At 47.0% G+C, this 24521-nt stretch overlaps 2 protein-coding genes across 2 annotated transcripts in view; both read right to left on the bottom strand.

The window, feature by feature from the left end:
- Positions 1–23061, bottom strand: part of LOC309416404 (E3 ubiquitin-protein ligase RBBP6-like) — a gene marked incomplete at both ends in the record, with an annotated part of 135506 nt that extends 112445 nt beyond the window's left edge. The window contains 17 exon segments of the mRNA XM_082015960.1: positions 7285–8219; positions 9522–9620; positions 9989–10348; positions 11534–11591; positions 11685–11763; positions 11844–11940; positions 13054–13397; positions 13845–13948; positions 14697–14869; positions 15787–15926; positions 16765–16861; positions 16987–17075; positions 18306–18350; positions 19647–19683; positions 20040–20078; positions 20844–20943; positions 22896–23061. Of these exon segments, the coding sequence (XP_081872086.1) occupies positions 7285–8219; positions 9522–9620; positions 9989–10348; positions 11534–11591; positions 11685–11763; positions 11844–11940; positions 13054–13397; positions 13845–13948; positions 14697–14869; positions 15787–15926; positions 16765–16861; positions 16987–17075; positions 18306–18350; positions 19647–19683; positions 20040–20078; positions 20844–20943; positions 22896–23061 (2962 nt within the window).
- Positions 1–24521, bottom strand: part of LOC309416429 (serine/threonine-protein kinase PAK 3-like) — a gene marked incomplete at its 5' end in the record, with an annotated part of 266010 nt that overhangs the window by 216425 nt on the left and 25064 nt on the right. The gene's annotated exons all lie outside the window — the stretch shown is intronic.

The raw sequence follows: 24521 nt of genomic DNA, 5'->3' as shown, positions 1-24521 counted from the left end.
GAAGCAGCGAGCAGAGAGCTTCCACGGGCAGCAACGTGCCAGCCAAGCGCCCGAGGACCCGGCAGGAGGCCAGCGGGCAAAGGGCCTTTGCGCAGCGGGAGGGGACAGGTTTAATGCAGCCGGCCCACTGAAGCCCTGCCGCACGGAGGCCTTAAACGGCTGGCCCGGGGCTGCGGCCCCACGCCTGGCCCAGGGACCCTCGCCCACCCCGGTCCCCCCAGACCCCCGCACTCTAAGCTACGGCTCCCCACTGCCAGGGGCTGCGCTACGTTCACCGGAACAGGCGACACCGCGCTGCCGGCTGCCGGCGTCAGGGACTCGCCGCGCCCCGCGGCTCCCGGCAGCACCAGGCCGCACGCCCCTGCAGTGCCCCGGGGCAGCCCTGGGAGGCCCCGGGACGGGACGAGGACGCGGAGCGGTGCGGGCAGGCGTAAGGCGGGGCAGGCGCACGCACCGCTCTGGGATGGGGGGAGCCCCTTCTGCCCGCCATGAGGGCGCCGGCCCCGGGCCCGCCCAGCGCCGCTTCCGCCATCACCCCGCGCCCCCACCGGCCCCGCCCCCGCAGAGGAGGCCGCGCCCCCTGCCAGGCAGAGGCTGCAGCCGCGGCGCCACCTGGCGGTTCCTGCGAGGAACCACCGCCGCGGAACCCGCCCCCCCACCGCGGCCTGGTACCAACACCCCTGGAGCCGCCATGTCTACCCCGTCCCGCTGCTGACAGCCCCACCACCAGCATCCCCACCCCAGGCGGTACCGGCGTTCCCAGGAAGAGCCACTTCAACCCGGGGCCAAGGATGCCCCGCACCGACCAGAGGGCACATTTCTCAACGCCATCGAGACATCCCTCCACGGGGGTGAGGAGTGAAGGTCGTGGGGCCGGTGCACCAACCGCCCGATCCAGAGCCCCAAGCCAGCCCCAGCGTGCCCCCCAGGGACCCTGGTCCCCTGCCAGCAGCCCCGAGACCCCACCTCATGGCAAGAAGGAGTCGGCACCGGCAGTGGCACTGAGCAGCAAGGCACGCACTGGTGCACGTCCCAAACCCAGGCAGCCCAGCTGGCTGCGCCTGTCCCCCACGGGGGGCCAAACCCCACGCCAGGGGCTGCCAGAGCAGCTGCACATGCCGCCGCACGTGCCGCAGCCTCCCGCCGACTCCCTGCTATCCCTCAGGCCCTGGCGGGGCCTCACCACTGCGCCCATCCCACCGCAGGAGCAGGAGGACTCGGTGCCCATCACAGCCGAGCAGCAGCCCGAGCGGGAGCGCATGACCAGGCTGGCCCAGGAGGGGCGGGAGCGGCCGGCCCTGCAGATGCCACTGGGCCAGCTGCAGTTTTTTGTGCAGAGGGAGGCTGACATGGAGACAGCCAACGAGTACGGCTACCCCTAACCCACCGCTCCAGCATGGTCCCCCGTAGCCCCCACATGCAGAAAAGAACCAGAGACAGAGACCTGCACCCACCTGCTCCAGCCCCCACCCTCTCCCAGAACCCCATCTCTTCCTTAATTCCAGCCCCCACCCTCTCCCAGAACCCCATTTCTTCCTTAATTCATTACACAAGTTGGGTTTAATTCATTACACGATATTGGAGTTTGTGTTTTCCCTCATGACAAGGATTTCGGTAACAATTCGTTCCAATTTGGGCTCTTGTAGGAGATTAATTTGCTTTATGGTCACCCAAAACAACAGGGAAAACCATTAACTTGAGTAGTCTTGTTCATGCACGTTTTGGAAGCAGGAAGTGATTTTGTTACTGTGAAAACACATAAAAACAGCTGGTAATGCTTTAGTAATTATATGATTTGTGACCATTATTTCAGCAACTGCTGTTATTCTGGACTTGACTGCATAACAGAGAGAAAACACAGACGTACATTACGTATAAAACGCCGTACTGAAAAGATCATTAAGGTTACGGAAACAAAAAAAAATACAACCGTAGCACTTCCTAGGTTATTGAATTTTGATTTTGCAATTTGAAAAATACATTCCCTAACACAGTTTAGATTGGCAATTACTTTGTGGGTTTGAAAAAACTAATCCATTGTATGGCATTTTATGGATACATCCTGGGCTCTAAGCAGAGCTTAGGGCTTTTAGACCCCATATAGACCTCTACCTAAGGGCAGTTACAAAGTGCCTCTGTCTAGTCCTGCTCTCGACGTGGCACGAAAGAGACCACCCCTCCGCTCCCATTCCTGGGTTTCTAGCCACATTTTCAGGCAGGGTTTGTATAGGTTCAAGACCGCTTGCCTTGGAAAAGGAAAGGAATGTGAAGAGGCCACTTTAAATCGGCCACTACAGGGACTGTCAAAGCTAACGCCGCTTTCCTTCTGACATCTTCAGGAACCAATCTGGACATGCCTGTAGTCCTACAGCCCCGGTGCTAAGTTACACGTGGCACAGCACAATTTAAAGGTTACAAATGACCCTGCTGTTTTGTTAAGTTGTCTTGGCGTTTTTCATTCTTGCTGAAAACAACTTATCCATGCCCGTGCTTTGTCAAAGTCCAATTTTACAAAATGTCATGCCTGGATATATCGCTAGAGGTCACATCTAGTTGCTGGTTCATTGCTTTGGCATTGTATCTACAGACATGGTAACAGGTAATTAAGCTAACAGGTGCCTACTGGCTACGTTAATTAACGCACATCAAAGGGCAAAGCCCGCTGCGTAGTCTTGTTGGGAATTTGCCTTTGGAGAGATGGCTATTTGTTTCTTTACTGTTTTAGCCATGGGCTAATCATATTGCCTGTTTCCATGGTGCTCAACTTCCCTGTCTAAAAGCTCCTTTTTCAGAACCAACCTCCTCTTCACCTGCTCCTAAGTTCACACAGCGATCTTTCTCCTGTTTGCCTGTGTCTCACCGCAGCAGGAGCCCAGAGGGAATGCAGCCCTCTCGGCAGCAAGGCGCGTCCTGCCGACCTGCCCGGGGCTGCCAGGCAGGCATCCCGACTGCTCACCCGGGCTCCCGTTACAGGCAGCGGAGAATAAAAGCCACCGCCGGGGTGTTGGCAACCGTCCACTCCAGATGTGGGGCAGGCAAGGGAAGTCTGGCTGATCCGTTGGCTACGTGTAAACTGAAGCCTACACTGCAGATCCTTGAAGTGCGGTGAGCTGAACCCCCCACCAGTCCCAGCTGCGACGCAGACGCAGCGGGTTCTATCACCTTCTCACAAATTTATGTGCCTTAAGTCACCTGTACTTGGACACACTGTCACAGAGAGACACACGCACACAGACAGCGTCCTGTATTTTCTGAGAGACTCAGCGCCGTTGCCCAACGTGTAAAGAGAAACAGTGCAACAGGTACTGAACTGGCCAAAGGAGGGAGCGAGACGTCAGACATCCTGAACGTCGGATTAAGGGCCAACTCTCTCAAGCCAGGGGTGCCTAATGGGAAGGGGAATGTTCCTTTGCCATGCGTTAGATCAGTGCATGGCTTTCCATGCATCGCTAGCACTTTGCTTACCTGGGGATAGAAGGTGATTAAGGGAAAAATAAAGCAGGGAATAATCGCCCTCCTGTCATGTCAAATGCCTAGAACTATGTTTCCCACTGGGCTCCACGCTTGGTCTGACAGTGCTAAATTGTGCAGCTAAAACATTAGTAATGTCATCTTATTTCAGGCCAGGCTCCCATTAAGCAGTAATCTTAAGGCAAACTTCTGCCTGCAAGAACAGACTTTCATCTGTTTTGATGTTTTTAAACAGAAAGTTAGAAAACAGCCCGTGATCCCTTTGCTGCTGCTGCAAAGACGCTACGGTTGACTTTCCTTCAGCCTGCAAGGCTGGCACTCTGTCACAAAAGGCAAATCTCACAGCTTGCTCCACCATTCTTAAATGCTGTGAAAGCTAAAGGTTACTTTCACACTCACCGAAGGATGGACTTCTACGTATCCATGGGCGACTTTACCAGCAATGTGCAAAGGAAAATTAACCAGATGCTGTTATAAAACTGCCTGTTGTGGGGAAACCCACAGAACAAGGAAATCCAGAGAGACAGCATGGTTCTTTCACAACATCCCTCCAGTAAAAACAGCTATTTTACATAGAGAGGAGGGTAACAGGACAATAGATTAGGTTACTCTTTTTTCTACAGTTTCTTGTGTCTATTTTTTGCCCTGTTTTGCCAGTAACTAAAAGAATTGGAAACTTGGTCAGGAAAGTGCCAATTGGTCTTTAACTGTCAATGCTTCTGTTCCCCCATTAAAGCTTGCTGAAAATCCACCTTAGCTGTGGCAGTTCTATTCTGACAAACCACAGTCACAGCTCCTGAGTTCAGGAGCGTACACAAAGTGTTTTGAATTTTGCATTTCACCACAAAACTAATTGCTTTTCTAGCACACATTAAATGTCAACTTAGACAGTCATGTGTCTTCATTATGCAGGTTAAAAAAAAAAGATGCTTCCCCTCAAAAGAAGAGAAATGTCAGTAAATTCTGGAGATTAACCTCACAGTTTCTAGGACTTCCGAGAAGCTCTCCCAGTCCGCATTTTAGCAGTTGCACTGGTTGAACCAGCAAACTGAGGAAATTGCAGACCCCACTGCCACACACGATCATGTGTGGGGAACTGAACCACTGCAGGTTAAATCCCAAAAGCTGTCCACACCCGGTGGGATAGAGACACCCCCTTATTAGCTGAAGCTGTTGACAGAAGCTTTACCAAAGTCATGGTATCTTACTGGCATTTTTGTTTAAAAATCAACTCCGTTATTAAGGAACAGCCAAAGAACACATCGATACAGAAGCCAACTAGTAGTAAAAACCTCCACTTACTTGCTACATGTGTGGCCAGCCAGGGTCTGTCTGGCAAATACAATACAGAAAAAGCCAAAGAAAAGAAAACGCGAACTGCAGCACAGACTTGCTCTCTCATTTTTGCAACGATAGGTCACAATTTTGCAGACTCTAGGCATCCAGGAGGATAAAGGACATCCCCACCACATCTGCAGGCTCTTGGACGGGAATGCCCACACCACGAGGGTCTTCCTGGAGTGAGCCTGCTATGGAGATTGCTCGGGACACTTATGCCTGCCTTCTCGCCCTCTGTGACACCGTTCCTGTTACATCACAATGGCAGCCGTTCTGGGTTGGTTTGCGAGTTTATGCACAGCAACCTCGTCCTCTGCATGGGGTTTGCGTGGCAAGGTTGTGGCAGCAGGGCTGCAGGGATGGCTTCTGTGAGAAGCTGCAAGAAGCTTCCCCTGTGTCCCATAGAGCCCGTGCCCGCCGGGGCCAAGCCAGGCAGCAACGGGGGCAGCACCTCTGGGATAACATATTTCAGAAGGGGACAAAACCGGCACGTGGCATTTGCAGCCGGAGAGAGGAGAACATGTGAAAACAGCCCTGCAGACACCAAGGTCCGTGCGGAAGGAGGGGCAGGAGGTGCTCCAGGCGCCGCAGCAGAGGTTCCCCTGCAGCCCCTGCTGAAGACCATGGTGAGGCAGGCTGTGCCCCTGCAGCCATGCAGCTCCACGCTGGAGCAGATCTCCACCTGCAGCCCGGGGAGGACCCCCCGCCGGGGCAGGGGGATGCCCGAAGGAGGCCGTAACCCCGTGGGACACCCGCGCTGCAGCAGGATCCTGGCAGGACCTGCGGAAAAGACATCCGGAGCAAAGCTGAGCCCGTGTGCTGGTGCACATCCCAGCCCTTTGCCTTGTACCTGGGCCACTCTAAATTGCCTGACCAGCCTCGGCCTCTGAACAAAGGGTTTGGCAGAGAGAGGCCCTCAGCTGTACCAGGCGCTCTTGTGTAGACGAGGAGGAGAATGGCACTGAGGGTATCAGGGACGCAATCACCTGAACAAGGTACAGGACATGAACAGAACTAATCAATTATCTCCAGACAATCCTGGCAGCGGTAACGTCAAAACCTTGAGAAATCACCTGCCTGCATTGTGGAAACTCACTGATGCCTAAAGTCAGTCATCTCCCAGTCCTATAAAGAGTGGTCCCAAGTGAGACCCTTTGAGCTCTCCTGGACCGCACCGGGCTGCAACTAGCACCTCCCTCTGAGTGGGACGCCTCTCAGAGCCCGTGAACCCTCAAGTTCACGATCAGCTCAGAGGCTCGACTGTGCAGCCATTGAGCGACACAAAGCATTCGATCTATTTCACTGAATTCCAGGGGGATATTGAATAGGTACCTTGGTACATCTCTATCTCTTTTCTCTAGATCTCTTTATGGGTCTCTGTCTCTACACCTATAGGTGTGTGTGTGATTAAGGACTTCTAAGTTTCCGTGGATTATGCTGCTAAGTTTTATATGATTTGATACTGTGACTTATCTCGGCATTGTTAGTGAATGTGATTGCTGCTATTTTGTATTGGATAAATTGCCATCTTTAAGTTACAGAAAGCACAAAATCATAGTCTGTATCACTACACCAGAATCCCCGATACCCTGTCCCTTTAGTCATAAACTGTTGACCAAATCTGGGTATAGGAGTGGATTCAGTCGCACCTAGACTCCTCTCTGAAAAGGACTTTAGAAAGCATGGGGGTCCTCTCTGAACCTCGTGACTCAATGGAAGGGTCTCTCCTACTTTCCCTCCTCAAATATACACATTAACTCGATTTGATAGACGAGTAAATCATTCCAGTTTAATTGTTCTATCTGCACAGCTTTTCCACCTTGAATAAGGAATAGAGTGGACCTTGCCATCGCCTTCTGTTAAGTCATCCTTTTTACAAATCTAGATTAAAATCATGCGCTTTCTGGTATCTTTGGTGGTGATTCTTCAAACAGCCTAAATTATCCATTCGTGACAGCCCAGGAAGCAGGGAGGGATGGGGGGGATATGTTTTAAGATTTCGTCTTATTTCTCATTATCCTACTCTGATTTTGGTTGGCAAGAATTTAAAATAATTTTCCCAAGTTGAGGCTGTTTAGCCTGTGATTGTAATTGCTGAATGACCTCTCCCTGTCCTCTGCTCTGAGTTGGTTTCTTTTGGATGGTCTTTCTTTGCCTTTTCCTCCACGACTGGTCTAGTTTCTGGGTGATCTTCTATCACTTTTGGATGAATTTTCTGTGGGGTACCAAGAGTCTTCGCATCCTTTTGAGAGGAAGATGTTTAAACATTGTCTGTCTTTGGCATGTTCTCCTTCACTTGTTTCACAGGAGGTTCCATTTGAGGAGATTTTTCACGCTCGCTGTCCACCTTCACTTGGGAAGCTTTAGCTCGTTTTCTTATATTGTCCTTCTGAGGAGGGACAGCCACTTCTGCTTCCCGCTTTGTCTTGCCAGGTTTTGCTTTTCGCTCATCCTTCTCTTTCTTCTTTTTAGACCCTGGCTTGAAAGCCATAGAATCTGCTCCCAAATGCTCATCCCTCATCTCAGGGGTGGCATCATCTCTGCTTGGGAGCATGAACAATGAGTCCCTTTGAACGACTTCTCCTGTAACTGGCTCTCTTGGTTTTCTCGCACCTTCTAGCAACTCAGCATTGAGAAAGCCTTCATTCACATCCTCTTTCCTTCTCTCCTGGTGTTCTTTAGGTTTATTTCCTTTGTCATCTCCACGTGGATTTTGCATCTCCCTCTGTTTGTTGCCACGGCTCTCTCTTCCGGAAGGTTGTTCAGGGTAATTTCCAGCTCTATTACAGCTGCGCTGCCTATGCCCCACAGGATAATCCTCCCTATGTCCCCGAGCATATGGCGAATACTCTCGTCTGGTCCCAGGTGGACCAAAGCAGTCTGGAGAAAAGTTCCCTCTCTTTACTGGAGGATGAAGTTGAGCACCAACACCATTGCCCTTGTAAAACGTTTCACACCACTCTCTGTAGTTCCTTTCCCATTCTCCGTATCCTTGCTCTCCAAATGGATCTCCAAAGTCAATAGATCTGCCATCGGAAGCTTTCATATCATACGGTGGAACTTGTCTGTACCGGTTAAAATACTCCCTTCCTCCTTCCCCTTGAGGTATAGTCCATTTCCTGGGAGATTGGCCTCGGACTACTGGAGACCTTGACCGTGAACGGTGTCTTCTGTGTGGGGGTGACTTTGACCTCGACCGGTGATAACCATGTGGCCTTGACCAGGAATGATAGTTCTTGTGACTCTTCCCTTTGCCTCTGCTTGGATATGGTGGTGATCGTGAGTAGGAGCGAGAATGGGAACGACTAAATGATCGAGAGTACGAGCAAGAGTAGGAAGAACCTGTTCTTGACTTGGAGTAGGTATGCGAACTTGTAGAGGAAGATGAAGTACTATAGGGAGAGTTGGACCTTAAAAAAAACACAACACAAAAAATTGATCAAGTTAATTCAAAACAGTTACTCTCCTCAGCTTTTTGGAGAGTTGGACCTTAAAAAAACAAGAACACAAAAAACCAGATGAAGTTAATTCAAAACAGTGACTCTCCCCAGCTTTTTTCCTCCCAGATTTCCTTTGGCTATTGATTGATTTAAGGTGCTGTATACTGGCCTCTACTGGGACATGAACGTGCACATTTTTCACTCCTCAACCACTACACGCAGTGCAAATCCCTTTTGTTGCAGTCAGATGCAAAAAGAGCAAGTCTTCATGGCTACCGTGCAGTATCAAACATCGAGAGAACACGATGTAGCATTAATACAGTAAAGATCAATGTTAAAATGCTGCTTGGACTATTTAACTTCACTACTTCTTTGGCAATTTGTATGGGATGCAAAATTCTTACGTCCAGTTGTCATTAATCAACACTTCTGGCCAGATGTGCTAGCAAAATCTTACACATACCTCTAGCTCTAACCAGGGATAGTGACTGCATTTCAAGAGAAATCATCTCGAAAAGCTTCTGAACTCAGCCTCGACTAGGATGACTCAATGCCATTACTCTAGGACAGATACTGGCAGCATGAGCAAGAGAGAGCTTTTCAGCACTCCTGCCCAAGTGACTTTTGGGGATAGAAAACATCAGCTACCCTGAGGTTTTTCTTCACAAGGAGTTCTTTTATTATTTTTTAAAGAACCCTTTCGCATCATTCCGCAGACGTTCATGAGCATCTTCCCTCCTCTATAAGTCCTTCAGCAATTCAAGATTTCCTTACAAACAAGTCTGAGTCATGAGACAAATTTTACAAGGTCAAAACCATACTAGCATAAGCCACCAGTTTGCAGTCCAGGTTGAAATCTCTCTGTGTACCCACATGTGGTAAACAGAAGAGGAGATGAAGACAACGTCTCTCACAGATCTCCTCCAAAGTGCTTTGAGGAAATGGTTACAAGCAGAATAGGGAGATGCAGAAAATCCAGCAACTCCACCTCTTCAATTTCTGGCCTCCTCAAGGCTGTCAGGCGGTGAAGGATGCCATTACAGAGAAGCTTTACTAAAAGAGAAACCTGTTCCTGAACAGCTGTTGCCAAATTATAACTGCCAGTCAACTGTAATCTCTGCCCTATTTAAGCTAGGAATGCACACATGAAATTCCTGTCGCTGCTAATCCCTGGGATCATCCCATCCGTCTAGCAACAGAGCGGTGGAGTGCAACGCCTCCTGATTCTTCCAGACAATCTGCTTCTCCATAATGGACATGTAAAGCACGTACCTGGAAACCGAACGCTCCTTTCGAGACTTGTTATATTCCATCACTTCCTTAGCAAACTCATCCTTTGTAAACTCATCAGGTTTGGACTTTTTCTTGTCCCTGTGAAAACAAGTTTGACCTTTACTACCATTGTAGTTTGACCTTCGTTACCAAAAGACATCAAGAAACACAACATGGCCACTAGGAGAAAATGCCTACTGCATGCAAATGCAAAAGGTGAACAGCTAACATCGAAGGAAGACCAGCTTAGAATATCTACAACTTTTAGCCAATATTTTAGAACTACATTTGTCTTGTCTCAGTTTTGCATGTTTACCCTTTGCAAAGAAAAAGGACATGACATTATGACACCGTGACGATTCTTGCATTTTGTTGATGTCAGGTGCACTGTGGTGTAACTGCAGTCTGATATGCTATTGAAATACAACAATGAAAACCAAGGCAACTTCATTGAGCCAAATACTTACTCCTCTTGCAGTCTCTGCTGTTCTCGGTAAAACTCCTCCCTGGATAAAGGAGGTGCTTGTGTCATGAGGATGGTATTTGCATGAGCCCTTGGCACTGCTGTTGCTACCCAAGCTGATGACATGTTGGCAGGAGCTGGAGGATATCCTGGAGGGGGAACAGCGTACCCAGCAGATGGAGGCTGACCAGGTGGAAAGTGAAGAGGAGACTGTGCTGGTGGTAGCCCTGAAGGAAGTGCATGGGGTGGTGGAGGGTATGAGGGAGCTGGAGGCACAGGCACGACGACGGATGTTGATGCTGCTTCTGTTGGGGCATGAGTCCTTTGGGAACGTCCACTGCGCAGGCGTCCTCGATTTGAACTTCTGAAGAAACCCAAAAACATGTGTCACTCTTTGTCACACTCTGCCCTGATTGTAAAGAGGAAAGCCAATGAAGCGGCAGCCTGGTGGCGAGCACTTCCTACCCTCAACTTCAGCATTTTTCTCCCTGCTTTCCCTTCACTTGAGACTACGCTCCCTTCTTGATCCTCATGCTTGCCTTCCAGACCCTCGCCCCCAACAGCTCCCGCAGTCTTCTCCCCTTATACTCCGCTTTGTGACCGTGGATGGAGGCTGCCCGTGCTTAAAAGACACTCCCATGTCCCATGTGCCAAGCGCCCACCGCTCCTCTGCCACTCCTTGATGTACTTACTGCTTATACTTACTACTGAAGATCACACTTCTGATCCTCAAAGTACTGCACAAATATTAACTAATCTTCTCTCAAACTTCTTTTAGCTTCTTCCACAGGCATCACCTGTGGTCTTGCCTCATGATGATGTCTTTGGCCTGTTCTTGTCCCTGAATTGTTATTTTCTTGCTTACTAAATTTGAGAGTTTTAGGAAATCTGTGGAATCGTCCTGGCTTTTGTTGTGCTTTATCTTTAAGACATTATAAACACAATGCACGCTTACAACCGATCTCTAACAAAGGCGTACCAAAAGGAAGGACTAACTTGACACGGCAATAATAGATCAAACAAACGCCTCTCTCTCCCACTGAGAGAAAGCACCTTGGCTCGTTGAGATGAGAACATTGAAGAAATTCAAAATTGTCATCAAATAACAGCCTTGACTTTTCGAAGAATTTGCTCCACCAGTATCCGCTAAGTTGTGAAATAAAGAATGTTGGAGGCTGATTTGTATTGGGGAATCAATGTCTTCAGGTCTGTTCAGCCAGTAATCAAAAGGGTGGCTTTCCACCCAATCCTTTAGTTATATTTCATTTTTAGATGTACTGCTGGTTCCCTCAAAAACTGTTCCTTTTTCAGAGTCCTCTTTTCAATCACGTACTGGAGTTTTACTTTAAATACTCTACTGCAAGCACAGATCCCCTTTGTCAAAGCCAAATCAAATTAAGCCCTTTAAAAATTAATCACCGCTTCTATTCTCCACAACTATCTGGGCATACTTACTCCATTATAAATCAGCTGTAGTCTAAGTTAAGTGTTACGGCCTCGTTGAACAGGTTACGGGTCGTAATATACCGGATTTCTGTAGAATACTTACCGTTGCCAGCCTGGTTTGCCACGAGCTGAGCCAACTGTGCTGCCTGTGATTGCATGAGCTTTTGGCGTAGGGAGAGGAAAAAGAGAAAAATCCCATTTAGTTTATCTCAAGACAGCTTTTTAAAAGAAATTCTAAAGTTATAGTGACTTACCGGTTGAGGGTACTGATTGCCCTTGGGGGCCCAGAAGACTTGGAATCGCTGGTTGCCTTAGTGCAGGAACGTGATCGCCCTTGTCAATACATGCAAAGAGATAGAAATTAAGCTCCACTAAAAGGCAACAGTCACTGCATCATTTGAAAGAAAACTGACCTCCTCTTCCAACAAGCTGCTGGTTGACAGAGAGGGAAATTTCAGAAGTTCAGTAGCAGTCACCAGAGCAGCAGGAGGTAACACAGTATCAGCATCACTACAAAAAAAAAAAAAAAAAGTTATTATTCAAACAGCGTTTTCAAGTGCTACTGGAAATAGCAAGTCCAAGGTGAGAAAAGGCTGACTACTGCAAACAGGAAAAAAAAATTTAAAAAATCTTCATCAGATTTACAGATGTGAAGTTGGCCCATTCTTAATGAAGACTGGAAAGAAGTCGATTTGGACTACTGGCATGCCAAGAGAAAGCTCACTGGAAAAATATCTTCTTAAGCTAGCTGCACGTGAAAGGGTTAGAGCACATACAAGTCACACACTGAATCTCAGTTTTGGAAGACGCAAGAACTGAAATTCTATGAGGAAATGTTTATGTGCGAGTGCAGAGGCTGCCTTAGAGGTTCTTCTGAATTGCGGTTCTTTGCATTCAACGCTACAGCTGAGCCTGACAGTCTTCTGGACAGAGAGGCTATTTGCAGCCCAGGCATAAAGCTGAAAGGCCACAAGCCCTAAACAATCGTACAGATCTTTCACGTCTTTTCATGTGACTTCACCGGGCTGCAAACTCAGACTTTCATGTTTGTAAATACTTCAAAGTTACGGCGTTTCAGTGTTTATTAGCCAGGTCAGCACGCGTCACCGACTGCCCTTTGTGTTACTGAGGATGACTCTGACTTATCGTAAGATTGATGGTAGAAATACCGTAGAAAAACGTAATAGGAAAACACCTGCTCAGTTTTAGCTCTAATTGAGCTTTTACAGGTTTCATGAAACTGTTGCTTCCTCCGTACTAGAGAGAAATTAATGCACTCAAGAAGCTTTGACATAACTAGAGGGCTCCTTTAGGAGTTGCTAGCCACATAAAACCAAAGGGCCCCTGGGCAAAATGTGCCTCTTTCAGGGTAAAACTCATAGACAATGACTGATAAGGGAACTGAGCAAGAAATACTTCTGAGACAATCCTTGCATGAGACACACTTCCGAGTTATCAAAGTGTCCTCATTCAAAGTAAATACAAAAACCAGAACTTCCACTAGTATCGGGAACTGTCACTACCGATAGATAAATAGCTAGTGGAGAAGCTCAACAAGAAGAAGAATCTAACTTGAGCATTTTAGTGTCCTTTATATCCCTGTTGATCTACAGATTTACTTACCAAAGAGGTCCGTCCGGCTGTTCAGCACAGAGAGACAGGGACACTGCTGGAGGGAGACCAGAGGTGACGACAGAAGACGGATTTACTGGCAGCCCAACGGCCACAGAGGACTGACCAGAGGCCAACGATGACAAAGCAGCAGCAGAATGAGGAGCCAGGGATGCTAATGGAGTCATTAGTGGGTCCTGCTGTCTGGAAACTGCTGGCCGGAGCTGAGGCTGCATGTTGTGCGCTCTTGTTTGTCTCGTTAGTGGTGGTGGAGGTGGTGGAGGTGGCGGCTGCTGCTCATGTTGCTGCTGAATCTGCTCTCTGTAGCCAGTTCCATTATTGAAGTTGTTCACAGCCTAGAGGCAGAAAAACACGTACAGAAAGGCACTATGAAACTTCAGTAGATGTACGAACAAAAGCCTCCCCAGAGCAAAATTACTTGTGTGTTCCTGTAAACTTTATCAATCCTAAAATCAATCAACATACAGGTATAGGAAGACATCAGGTGAAACACTGACCCTAACGATGGGTAACGCAGAGTATCTCTATTTACAGTACCTCAGTGTTAACACCAAATTTGAAAGTGAGGCAATCACGTTAAGCAAAAGTGTGACCTGAATTTGCCAGATTCTCTCTAAAGAGTTGTAAGCTTCTCTAACACCAGATAACGGCTCTGAAAAGTAAATTTAGCCTTATTCCATTTAGCCTTGCTTAAGGAGATGTAAACGAGTATTTTCTTCCCTTTCAGCTTTTCGCAAATAGACCTGTCTAACAAACAGTTTACATAAATGTCAGCATGTCACCTGGCGTAACAACTTGTTGGCAGTCAAAGCATCGGGAGAAACGTCTGTTTGATGACACGTTGGGCATGTATGTTCCTCAGATTCCAGTAACGCTGTTCTAATACCTGTGAATAACGAGAACCATCAAAAGAGTTTTCAGCAAAACTAAGGAAAATGTTGGGGTTCTAATCAATTATAAAAACACGTATATGATTAATGGGTGAATACGGTCTTGAACAGAGCCTGAAGCGGTAAATGTCCAATAGTGTAAAAAATGTCCAGCATGCAGCAAATAACTAAGCAGTGTTGATATTTCACTGTTGTTACTTGGAAGCTGTAGAGTAGGCTGTGTCTTGATGTTTGGACTGGTCTTTCCACTGTGCAGGACAGTGAGAAGTCACCAACCTCAAGGTTGATGAATAAAACACATCTCAAAAAAACGTTCATAGCTTCAAGTTCTGAAGGATTTCACCAACTCTCCTGTGGAGAAGAATGTGGATTAAACGCCCAACTCTCCGTTTGTTGCAGACCACAATAAGTCACCAGAGCAGGCTATAGAATTTTGCATGAGAGAAAGGGCTGGGGACAAACTAAATGCATTCAGTATCTCATACTGTAATCACCTGCACGGTTACACATTCTTCTCAGAGTCATCCTTCCACATGTACAGAGGGTTTAACTAGACACGTAACCAGGGAAAAAAGCTTTCTGCCTTTTTTTTCTGTCCTTTGCATAAGAAGGGTCCTCTCCCATTCTGGGTATACTCAGGTATCAAACAGAACGGGTAACCAAGTAATTTCGTTCTCTCCCAGTTCTGCCTTCGGAAGGTCAGATGCCATGTTTTGAGTTAACAACCGTGGGAGTAAGACTTACATTCGTCACAGTAACTGTTTCCACAGCAGGGAGTAACAGCTGCGTCACTCATGACCTCTTTGCAAATGAGACATAACAACTCCTCTGGAATAGGAGCGTCTGAGGAGGAGGAGGAGGACGGCTCCTCTGGTGAAAAGGGAGGCTTTTCCTTCTTTCCTCTAGCATACGCTTCCCTGGAGGCGGGGCGGGGAAGGAAAAACAACAAGTGAAAGATGGGCAAAGGAGAACTTTTCCAAGCTTTGGATTTTCCGCAAGGAAGGTAAAATAGATGGCATTCTTCTCACTCCACATTAGCTTTCTAAAGCGTAGGCATTTAGTTTCAACTACTTCTCTTTGGCCACCACACCAGAAGAGGGAGGGGGAACAATTTTCCTTCTGCAGAACTCTCCCATTCATGGGATCAACTAAGAGATTGGCTCAGACTAGAAAAATCATTTTTCGACATCCAGAAATCAGCTGAAATGAATCCCACCTCTCCTCTGCCAGAGGGTCAATGTAAATTGCAGGCTCAGGATCAAGTGAGTCTCCGATTAAATACACTTTATGAATAAAAGAAAACTATGTCTCAGCTTCTACACAAGGAGATCCATGACAGCCACAAACAGAAGTGCTACCAAGTGCATTTCTTCCCAGCCACTCTTGTCACCACACAGTAGGATTTTCTTAGTGTAAAGCAAAACAGGAAAACATCCGTCTGGTTCACACATGAGATTTGATCAAAGCCAGAGGGGGAGGAAATCTCAGTCACACAGCTATTTGCTAAATTTGGCAAGAAGCCTTTGAAACGTCAAAGAGAAGCAAAACGAGCTTTCGAGGAGAATGACTCCAACGGTAAGCACTAGTGAAATCTTTTGCAGACCTACAGATTCTAGGTGTTCCACAAGTTGAACCAACTTCCAGGGGCGTGAACAGCAGGACCAGTCTATTTCCATATTAGAAAGTATCACAGATTTTAAGGCAACGATACAATGACGGTGCTTCCTCCTTCGTAATTACAGACGCTGGCCAACTTGCTTGCATTGCCACTCGGACACACACGCATGGTTTCTCTCATTCCCTTTCTGCTCAGTCCCATTAATCCCATACTTACGCACTAATAATTGGTATGGCGTATTTCCCAGTGCTTGTCAGCATAGCACCCTTTATACTGGGATCTTTCACCTCCATCAGGAAACTCCTCGGAATTCCTGTGCTCCTTTTAATTCTGGGAACAGACTCAAAAATTCTGTCCTGTTAAGAAAAGAAGTGCAGATACCTCTCATCTTAAGACCCACCCTTAAAAGGACATTTCAATGATGATTTTCAGCAGCAAAAGCCTTTAATCCTCTCCTTTTACCCAGCATAAGGCTTGCTCAACTAAAATACCCTTCTCCCTAAAGGAATATAGCCAGGATGTCCCAAAGGCTTGAGCAGCGTTTTGAACTCAGTCGACATCCTTTGGCTTAATGTCAAGTTCCTTAAGGGTGAAATATCCCTTGGCTCACCATCCACTCGGAGAGGAGACACAACCCCGCTCCTCCTCCAAAGCGCAGTTCAGAGTGAGAGCTTAACTCGGTGCTCTGAATCCGACACTGAGAAACTGAGATTCACCTTCTCTAGTGAAGGTGGAATTCGTATCTCACGCATATACATTCAGCAACTGATGTCAAACGGCATGGCTACTCAGCCAGGTGCTTGTGTAACTAAAACACGCAAACATTGAACGGATGGGGTCGACCGAAACATCTTGGGTTTTTACAAACTACTGAAAACTGTGAACTGTCATTAAAAAGCGTTGAAACCAGAAAGATTTCCAATAAAATTGAAATGTATAAAAATATGCATGACAGTGTGCAGAGAAAGATCTATGGACATATGTAATGTCCATGGCCTAGAAGGAAGAAAATGTTACATTTATAACTCCAGGTTTCCCGTGAATTGTAAAGGGCTTTGCAACATTGCCACATGACCTCTGAATTTCACCCCCAAAGAAACAATTCTTAACATGAGTATTCATGTATTTGTTACGGAACTGCCAAGGGAAAACAATTTAAAAGTAAGTCACACCAGAAGTCCCCCGCAATCTTACCCCCTTTGTTGGGCAGTTCTTTACCCAGTGGCCAGGTTTTCTACAACCAAAGCAAGTATATGATGTCAGAGGTGGACCCAAGGCTTTCTTCGTGTAACTGAAGGTGTTTTGGGGAAAAAAAAGAAAAAGGATGCATGTGTTAAATCCATGTTTGTTAAAACCAACAAGTTTACAGGTTTTCCATCGTCGCCAAAGATCGGATTTGACATTATCCACACTTACTTGGCTGGATCATATTCACGGCAAGACTGGATCATCATGGCTTTTATTTTATCTTCTTCGGCAGCATTGGCTTCAGCCAGATTGGCAGTCTGTTGTTTAACAAGTAATCGTTTGAGAGGCACATTAGAAACACATTGAAGCGCACACAGCCAAAGACAACACCACTCACCCAAGCCTGTACAGAGCAGCACAACACTAGCTGAGGTTGCCTGAAAACAGCTGCTTATATAAAAAATAGTTGTGCTGAAAGTGTTCTGGGGAGTCCTTACACCATGAAATGATGCTTATGTGCCTGTTAACCTACTTGAAAAGAGCATTCTTGGGCACTCAAAACCTTAGGCTCAGGTTGGACCTTATAAAGACTTGTGCACCTACTCCAGTTTTCTTCCAAGTGGACTGAAGCTATGCACAGAAAAAGTTAGACCTGCCAGTATTATTAAAGGGATCTTTAAGCTCCAGCCTATTTGAAGGAGAAGACAGCCACTGTACATTGAATTGAGAAAGATGAAGGCAAGTACCATTGTTTACATTTGCAGCATCAGAAGGATACACAACTTAAAGGTCAGGGAAGTTGGTTTTGCTTGCTGAAATTCAGCTTCAGACACAGAAGCATTACAGAGATTCAAGCTTTTTAGAGCCCCTCAGCAAGACAAAAGACTCTTTTCAGTAGAAATCGTGCTGTAGGCAGTCCAAACTGCACGTTCCCCCCTGCTAAATTCTTCATATTAACTGATGTAACTAGGAACATTTGCACAATCTACACTGTGTCCCAACAAATTAGACCGTGTTGTCCACTCTAGATATACTGCAATTTATGAAATTGTGCAGCATTCCAAGAACGGATCTATAACTATAATGACTAGAAATTCAAAAATAGCCATGCCATTGCCCATGCGACAGAAACGCTTCTACTTTGGCTGTTGCAACCCCCCCCAAGATGTCCATAACCAACAGCCAATTCAGTTCTTCTGTGAACATTGTGTTCGTTTCCAATGTAAACCTAAAGAAATGTGTGAACAAGTCAACAGCTTCTGCAAGGCTGCTGCTTTGTGTCTTGAAGCTGAGTCATACTGCAACACTATGTGGAGGCTGATAAGGTGCTCCCCTTCTGTCTTCCCAAAGTGGGAACTGCTCTTCACAGGATACTATCAACAGCTACACAGGCTTTAAAGTTCAAATAAATAAATTATTAAAAACTACATTAAAGTTTTCTTCCCATTACAACAGTCATCCTGCTATAGATCACAGTGTTCAATTTAAAAATTTGAAGCAAACACTTTTTTTTTTATGTATTTGACAAGAAAAAAAAAAATATATACCTTAATCAGCTGGGCCAGAGAAAGAGGTGCAGAAGAGTCATCACTCTGTTCACAAAAAATTAAAAACATCTTTAAGTTTTACAATCAAAACCTAGCAATAGTTAACCTCTACGGTAGTCGGAAATTCTGCACTATATCCTCTGAGCATCACTGAAAGAGGCATTTCCAACCTAGTGTCATTTGCCTGTGTTCAAAATAAAGTCCAAACCCACGACAGCTTAGGAGTGCCTATGTGGTTAAGGAGAAGAAACTAAAACAACCAAAGCCGCTTGAGATTATGTATTGCTCCAGAATGTCTCAGGGAGGGAGCCTTGTCAAATGCTCACAACTGCTTAAAAGTCCAAGGGGTAAGGAAGCTGTCAACTGTCCGCTAAAAGGGATTCTAAAACAATATTTATGTTTCTTGGAAAAGGAAGCATCACTACAGAAAACTTATTTTCAGTGCAGTTTGTAAATCAATCAGCGTCTCATCATTTATAAATGCACACGGCTATGCCTTTATGAACACAGCCTAGTTGCCTGTCAAAATCAAGCATGGGCACATCAGCCCTGAAACAGGAACTCTGCCTCTCCTCTCCATAAGTTTAAAAATGCCAGGCTCACCACACCCCACAAAAATCAAATGCAAACACCACTCCAAAGCATCCGCCATAAAAGAAACCCACCACTTTATCAAGAAAAAAAATAAGCTGCTCAAATTATTGAAATTAAGGTGTCTGCCATGACAGAGTAGCCTATAAAAACTGAGAAAATGGATTTCTTGTCGTGTATTAGACCGCAGGCCACACTACGCAAATTAGTTTGGGAAGTGTGAGAATTTAATATTCTTCTCCTTGCCAGCAGACCAAAACCAAGTCTTAATGATGATGAAAACATGGATTCAGAGCACAATCCTGGGATTTTTTTTTTTCTCCTTTGCAACCACACTCCTCCCTCCCAGCTACCTCCTGCAACAGCTTGCAGGAATGAAGTCCTCAGGCCACCAGTCAGCAACGGACTGCGGCATTTACTGGGATCTAAGATGACATGCGGTTTTTCCACAAGTCAAAAGGGTAGCTCTCATCTGGTTCCTTTTCCAGGATATTGAATTCTATGATGCCACAAGCAGCAGTTAAGCTGACACTAGTAAAACATCATCAGAAAGACATCCGAATCACTGCTTAGTTTTTTAGAAACGTAGAATAAAATTTCTATGATGCTGAATCAAATACATTGTACATACAGCATCTATGTTTTAGTGGAAAATATATTAGGTTAATGTTGGGGAAATTAACACAAGGCTACATTGATTGGAATTAAGTGCAGTGTGTAGAAAAAAGTGTGAGATGGTGTTTTACATACGCCTCTTGATATTCCACTCACTGGCTCAGTTTGACATCTGGAAGAAGAAATAAAAGTGATCAGAACTTAAAAGAAAGCCCTTGTGCCCAACATACAGCAGCGACAACAGATTACAGAACTTGAACATCAAAACGTGATGTGCTGATAGTCTAGTGCATGTGGAAATGTATTCATATACATAAACGGTTCTCTCTTGGTACCTTCAGTGCAACTAAAAAAACCCCCAGAAGCCCATTTCTACTTTGTCAGAAAATTACTCTAAGACTTACAGAAATAGAACACCAAAGTGCCTCAGATATTTTGTCTCTGCGACATAAGTATCAAAAATATGAAGTCTGTACTACAGTTTTGTGTCTTAAACATGGTGACTAAAAATAGTAGTAGAAATGTCACCTGAAGGCAGTGCCTAGGATTTTCTGCGATTTAGGAGTCCTGTAGGAAAAAAAAAAAAAAAAAAGGACTTAATTGCCAGAATTTGCTTTAAGATAACCTTGAAAATGCTACAGTATTTGGGGAAATATTTATTACATCTGGGAACTCGCTGAGATTCCACATACTCATTGATCTGTATCTGCATGTAGATCATCATGAATGAGACATGCAGCCATCGATGTAGTTAACAAATAATTCCAGCATCATCCCAAGTGTCCCATCAGCAGAGCTGGCAAGCCTTGGTCTTTCCCCTCTAGCTAGTATGCAAAAACACCAGATTTGGGGCATAAGGATACCTGCCATATGCCACCCCCCCTGCCCCAAATGCAAAGAATAGACGGATTCGCAGAAACACTGAGAATCAGACTCTTCTGAGATGGGAACAAATTCTAAGTTTACACTCCAGTGCGTACCTGTCTTCACTCTAAAAGCAAGACAAGCAAACACGTGTAACAAGGAATCTCTCCACGTAGAGGAAACAGCATCAAAAACTTGGCGCTCAGAAAAAACAACCCCAAGATCAAACCAAATAGAATCATTCTTAACAGTTACCGTTGTTGGAGTTTGAACCCCATGTCCCAGCAGGCCGAAAAGCATAAGTTTACTTTGGGACAGGAACAATAAAATCTACCCCATTACAACAAAAAGTAACAGCAGCTTTAACCAGAAAGATACAATCTGAGTGCCTCTGGAAATGAACATCAATTAGAAAAGGTAACACACCCAAACCACTAGCACAGAACACAGTGCTTTATGGATACCTACAGAACGTATGTTTTGCTGGTAGCTTTAACTGCTCCGACAGGGATTCTTCTCACAATTACTGATGAGTTCTTAGGAATCAGGGCATTAGCCTCTGTGTATTCTGAAAACAACATAAATGCAGAAAAAAACATTAGTCAATTCATAAGAATGTATATGAATATGTAATTACACAGCGCGGCAGAGAGGGAAGCCCTTTGCAGATAGAAAAGCCAGATTTCAGATGTAACGGTGCATTTTTATCGTCTCAGCACACTAGCAGTACATTCCAAGAAATCTTCAGGTTTGAGAACCAAACGCAAGCAGCACAATCTTTTCCAGTTTTTTTTGAGAGAGCGTGAATGCCAACAGCAAAATGCTCCCAAAGGTCACTAAAGGAGAGTCTGCTAGCGCATGAGGTTCTGTCCTGATCTAGCTTAAGTGGCTTTTGTTTCTGTTAGGCTACAAAACCAAGGGATCTTTGGAGAAAAACAAAGCACAGCCAAGTCTCACCTGTGTAAAGCAGATCTGAAGTTAGACAAGCTTGCCCTGCAACAAAACAGGCCCTTAGCTAAAGCATGAAATCTCTGCGCCGTTGCTTTCATAGCTGTTCACTAAAAGCGATTCGGCCACGCTGCTGGTGCTCAAGGCCGACAGAACACAGAAGACAGCCGGCCACCTCTGCGTATGGCTTGCAGCTTAAGACTGCAGACTTAAGACTTAAGGGATGTGGTACCAGTTGGCTTTAATACATTTCTATTTCCTTCGCCTCGATTAATTGAATTCATTTTGGTTGATGGCACCTTAATAAAGGTGAAGTCAAACAACGCAGACTAAAAAGTTAACTTTTTCTTCTTTTAATAGGAAAGGATTAAAGCTGGAGCACTATTCCTGAAGTGCCTGGAAATTTTTGTTTGCTTGATTTGAATTTAACAGATGCCAGCTTAGTCTAGCAGCTCTCGGACAAAACTGGCATCTCCCAGCAGGAACCTTTTCCTCCTGGGCAGCAATATCCCCGAGCAGAGACTTGGCAACAAATCTTTCTCTTTCTGAAAAGTCACACCCCAAGGCCTGTAATCACATTCAAACTTGTCAAGACAGCAGCTTACCAAACTGAAATATCATACTAAGTACCACGAAACCATTATCATCTCTGAGAATCAAGCACCACTTTTTAGGTTTAAAAGAATTTATGACTTCTCTAAGAACGTTTCTTACGTATAGTCACCATAAATGTTCTGATATGGTTCACACGTAGTACCAGGGAAAAAAAATGCTTAGAGACATATGGTGAAATGATGCTCGATAGCACCTGAACGACAATGTCTTTGGTGTAGAAAAGAAGCGATATTAACAAGAAATTCCAAGGTGTCATTTAGATACGGAGAACATCCATGGCAGAGGGGCCATTAGAGGGTCTGCACAGATGGTAACTCACAGCTACACTCTTGATCCAAAGTGTTGCTAGCGAGCAGTTGCTGCAACAGCCACCAAGCCAGTTTTCCAGTGCAGTGGAGTAAAGCAAGGTGATCACAAAACGAAGTCACCAAAGACAATTTATTTCTTCAAAGTAGCCACCTGTTCTCTTCTCATCCCTTTCAGCTTTCTCCACCTGATTTCCAAGACATCTGGAGAGGTTATTAATATAAGATATCCTCCCATATTTCCTTATCATTTTACCTAGCAGAATTCCAGGAAAGCAAAAATTTCTAAGCCCTGTACATCACACATCAACCACACATTCTTCTATGCCTGCTCCGCGCCCAAAGCACAGATCTGAAGGTAGTTGTCAGAACAGCAACTACAAAAGAACAGCCCTGAGCCCCAACACAAGCCACAGCTACCGAGCGTGGCCAAATCACATTATTGCTTCCCACCCCGTGTAAGCCCCCGCGCCGCTTGCCCTCCCAGTCCCCCCGCAGGCCGGCAAGATGGGCCTCAGGCTGACTCAGGCTATGTGGGGACGAGCCACAAAGAGCAGAGCGTGGCTCCCACAGGCCATGGCCATCACAAGGTGGTCTGTGACACTGCCAGCCGGGCAGTCCCCGAGCCCCCACGCCCGCCGCCCCCACGCACCTTCTTTGTTCTGGGCGTTGGTGATCTGCAGGTCACAGGTGGCCGCCTTCAGCTTCTCCCGGCCCATGATCTGGCGCTTGAGGTCGCACAGGGAGATGTGGAGGCCGGTGAAGGTGACTGTGTCATAGCTCAGCTTGGAGGAGAACTTGTAGTGGACGCACGACATGGTCGGGGCCTGCTCCCCGACGGCGTCTACTACAGCGGACCGAGGGGGCTGAGCTCACCCCCGCAACAAGTCTGGCCTGCGGCCCTCAGCGACGGGCGGGCGGGCGGATGACGGGGAGAGGCCCCCGCGGCCCCGGCTCGGCCTCTGCTCCCTCTCTCACGCAGCGCTCCCAGGCCCAACCACTCGCTGTGGGCACTCGGGCACCTCTGCCTCAGCGTTCCGTTGGGGGTTTAACGGACGCCAGCCACAGGGGCTGCCCTGATCGCATCACTGCGCGTGCCCAACGGAACACTGCACCCCCCCGCGCCTCACCTGGCCTGTGGTGTCCCTCCTGTCACCCCCCTGGGCCTGCCACTGCCTGGTGTCCTGTCACACCCCAGGCCTGTGGTGTCCCTCCTGTCACCCCCCTGGGCCTGCCACTGCCTGGTGTCCTGTCACACCCCAGGCCTGTGCTGTCCCTCCTGTCACCCCCCTGGGCCTGCCACTGCCTGGTGTCATGTCACACCCCAGGCCTGTGGTGTCTCTCCTGTCACCCCCCTGGCCAGTCACTGCCCGGTGTCCTGTCACACCCCAGGCCTGTGGTGTCCCTCCTGTCACCCCCCTGGGCCTGCCACTGCCTGGTGTCCTGTCACACCCCAGGCCTGTGGTGACCCTCCTGTCACCCCGAAGGCCTGTCACCGCCTGCTGTCCCTCCTGTCACCCCCAGGCTGTCACCACCCGCTGTCCCCTCCTGGCAGCAGCCGGCCAGGACAAGACAGCCTGGGGAAGATGCAGTGGGCTTTGCCGTGCGGCACTTGGCTGCCCGTGCCCAGGCCCAGCGAAGGGAGGGGACATCTCAGGGTGTCTGAGTGTCTCTTCTTGCATTTACGGGAAGTTCGGTCAAAGAGCCAATGGCCATTGATGGTTATTGCCATAAACCCATCTGCTTGTACTGGTACCGCTTCCACAAAAAGAAGACGACAGGTCATTGTCAGAGGAGACTCCCTTCTGAAGGGCACAGAAGGCCCCATATGCAGACCGGACCCACTTCTTAGGGAAGTCTGCTGCCTCCCTGGGGCCCCAGTTAAAGCTGTGAAGAATAAGCTTCCTACCCTGGTACGGCCTCAGATTATTCTCCATTATTGATTTTTCATGTAGGTAGTGACAAAGTTGCAGCAAGAAGTCCAAGGGCAATCAAGAGAGACTTCGGGGCCTTGGCACGACTGGCTAAGGGATCAGGAGCACAAGTAGGTTCTCCTCGGTTCTTCCAGTTGCAGGAATGCTGACGGAAGGAACAGGAAGAGCCAGCAGCTTGAGCCCGGTGACACCGGCAGAATTGGGAGGTTTTTGATCATGAGCTGGTCCACACGACACCAGGCCTGCTGGTGACAGGTGGGGTACACGTGTCTCAAAGGGGGAAAAGGGTCTTTGCACAGGACTTAGCAGGGCTCCATGAAAGAGCCTTAAACTAGATTCGAAGG

This window comes from Phaethon aethereus, assembly GCF_964289735.1.
Source record: "Phaethon aethereus genome assembly, contig: HAP1_SCAFFOLD_108, whole genome shotgun sequence".
NCBI lineage: Eukaryota > Metazoa > Chordata > Aves > Phaethontiformes > Phaethontidae > Phaethon > Phaethon aethereus.
The sequence above is the reverse complement of the archived record's forward strand: the minus strand, read 5'-3'. Positions and strand labels throughout refer to the sequence as shown.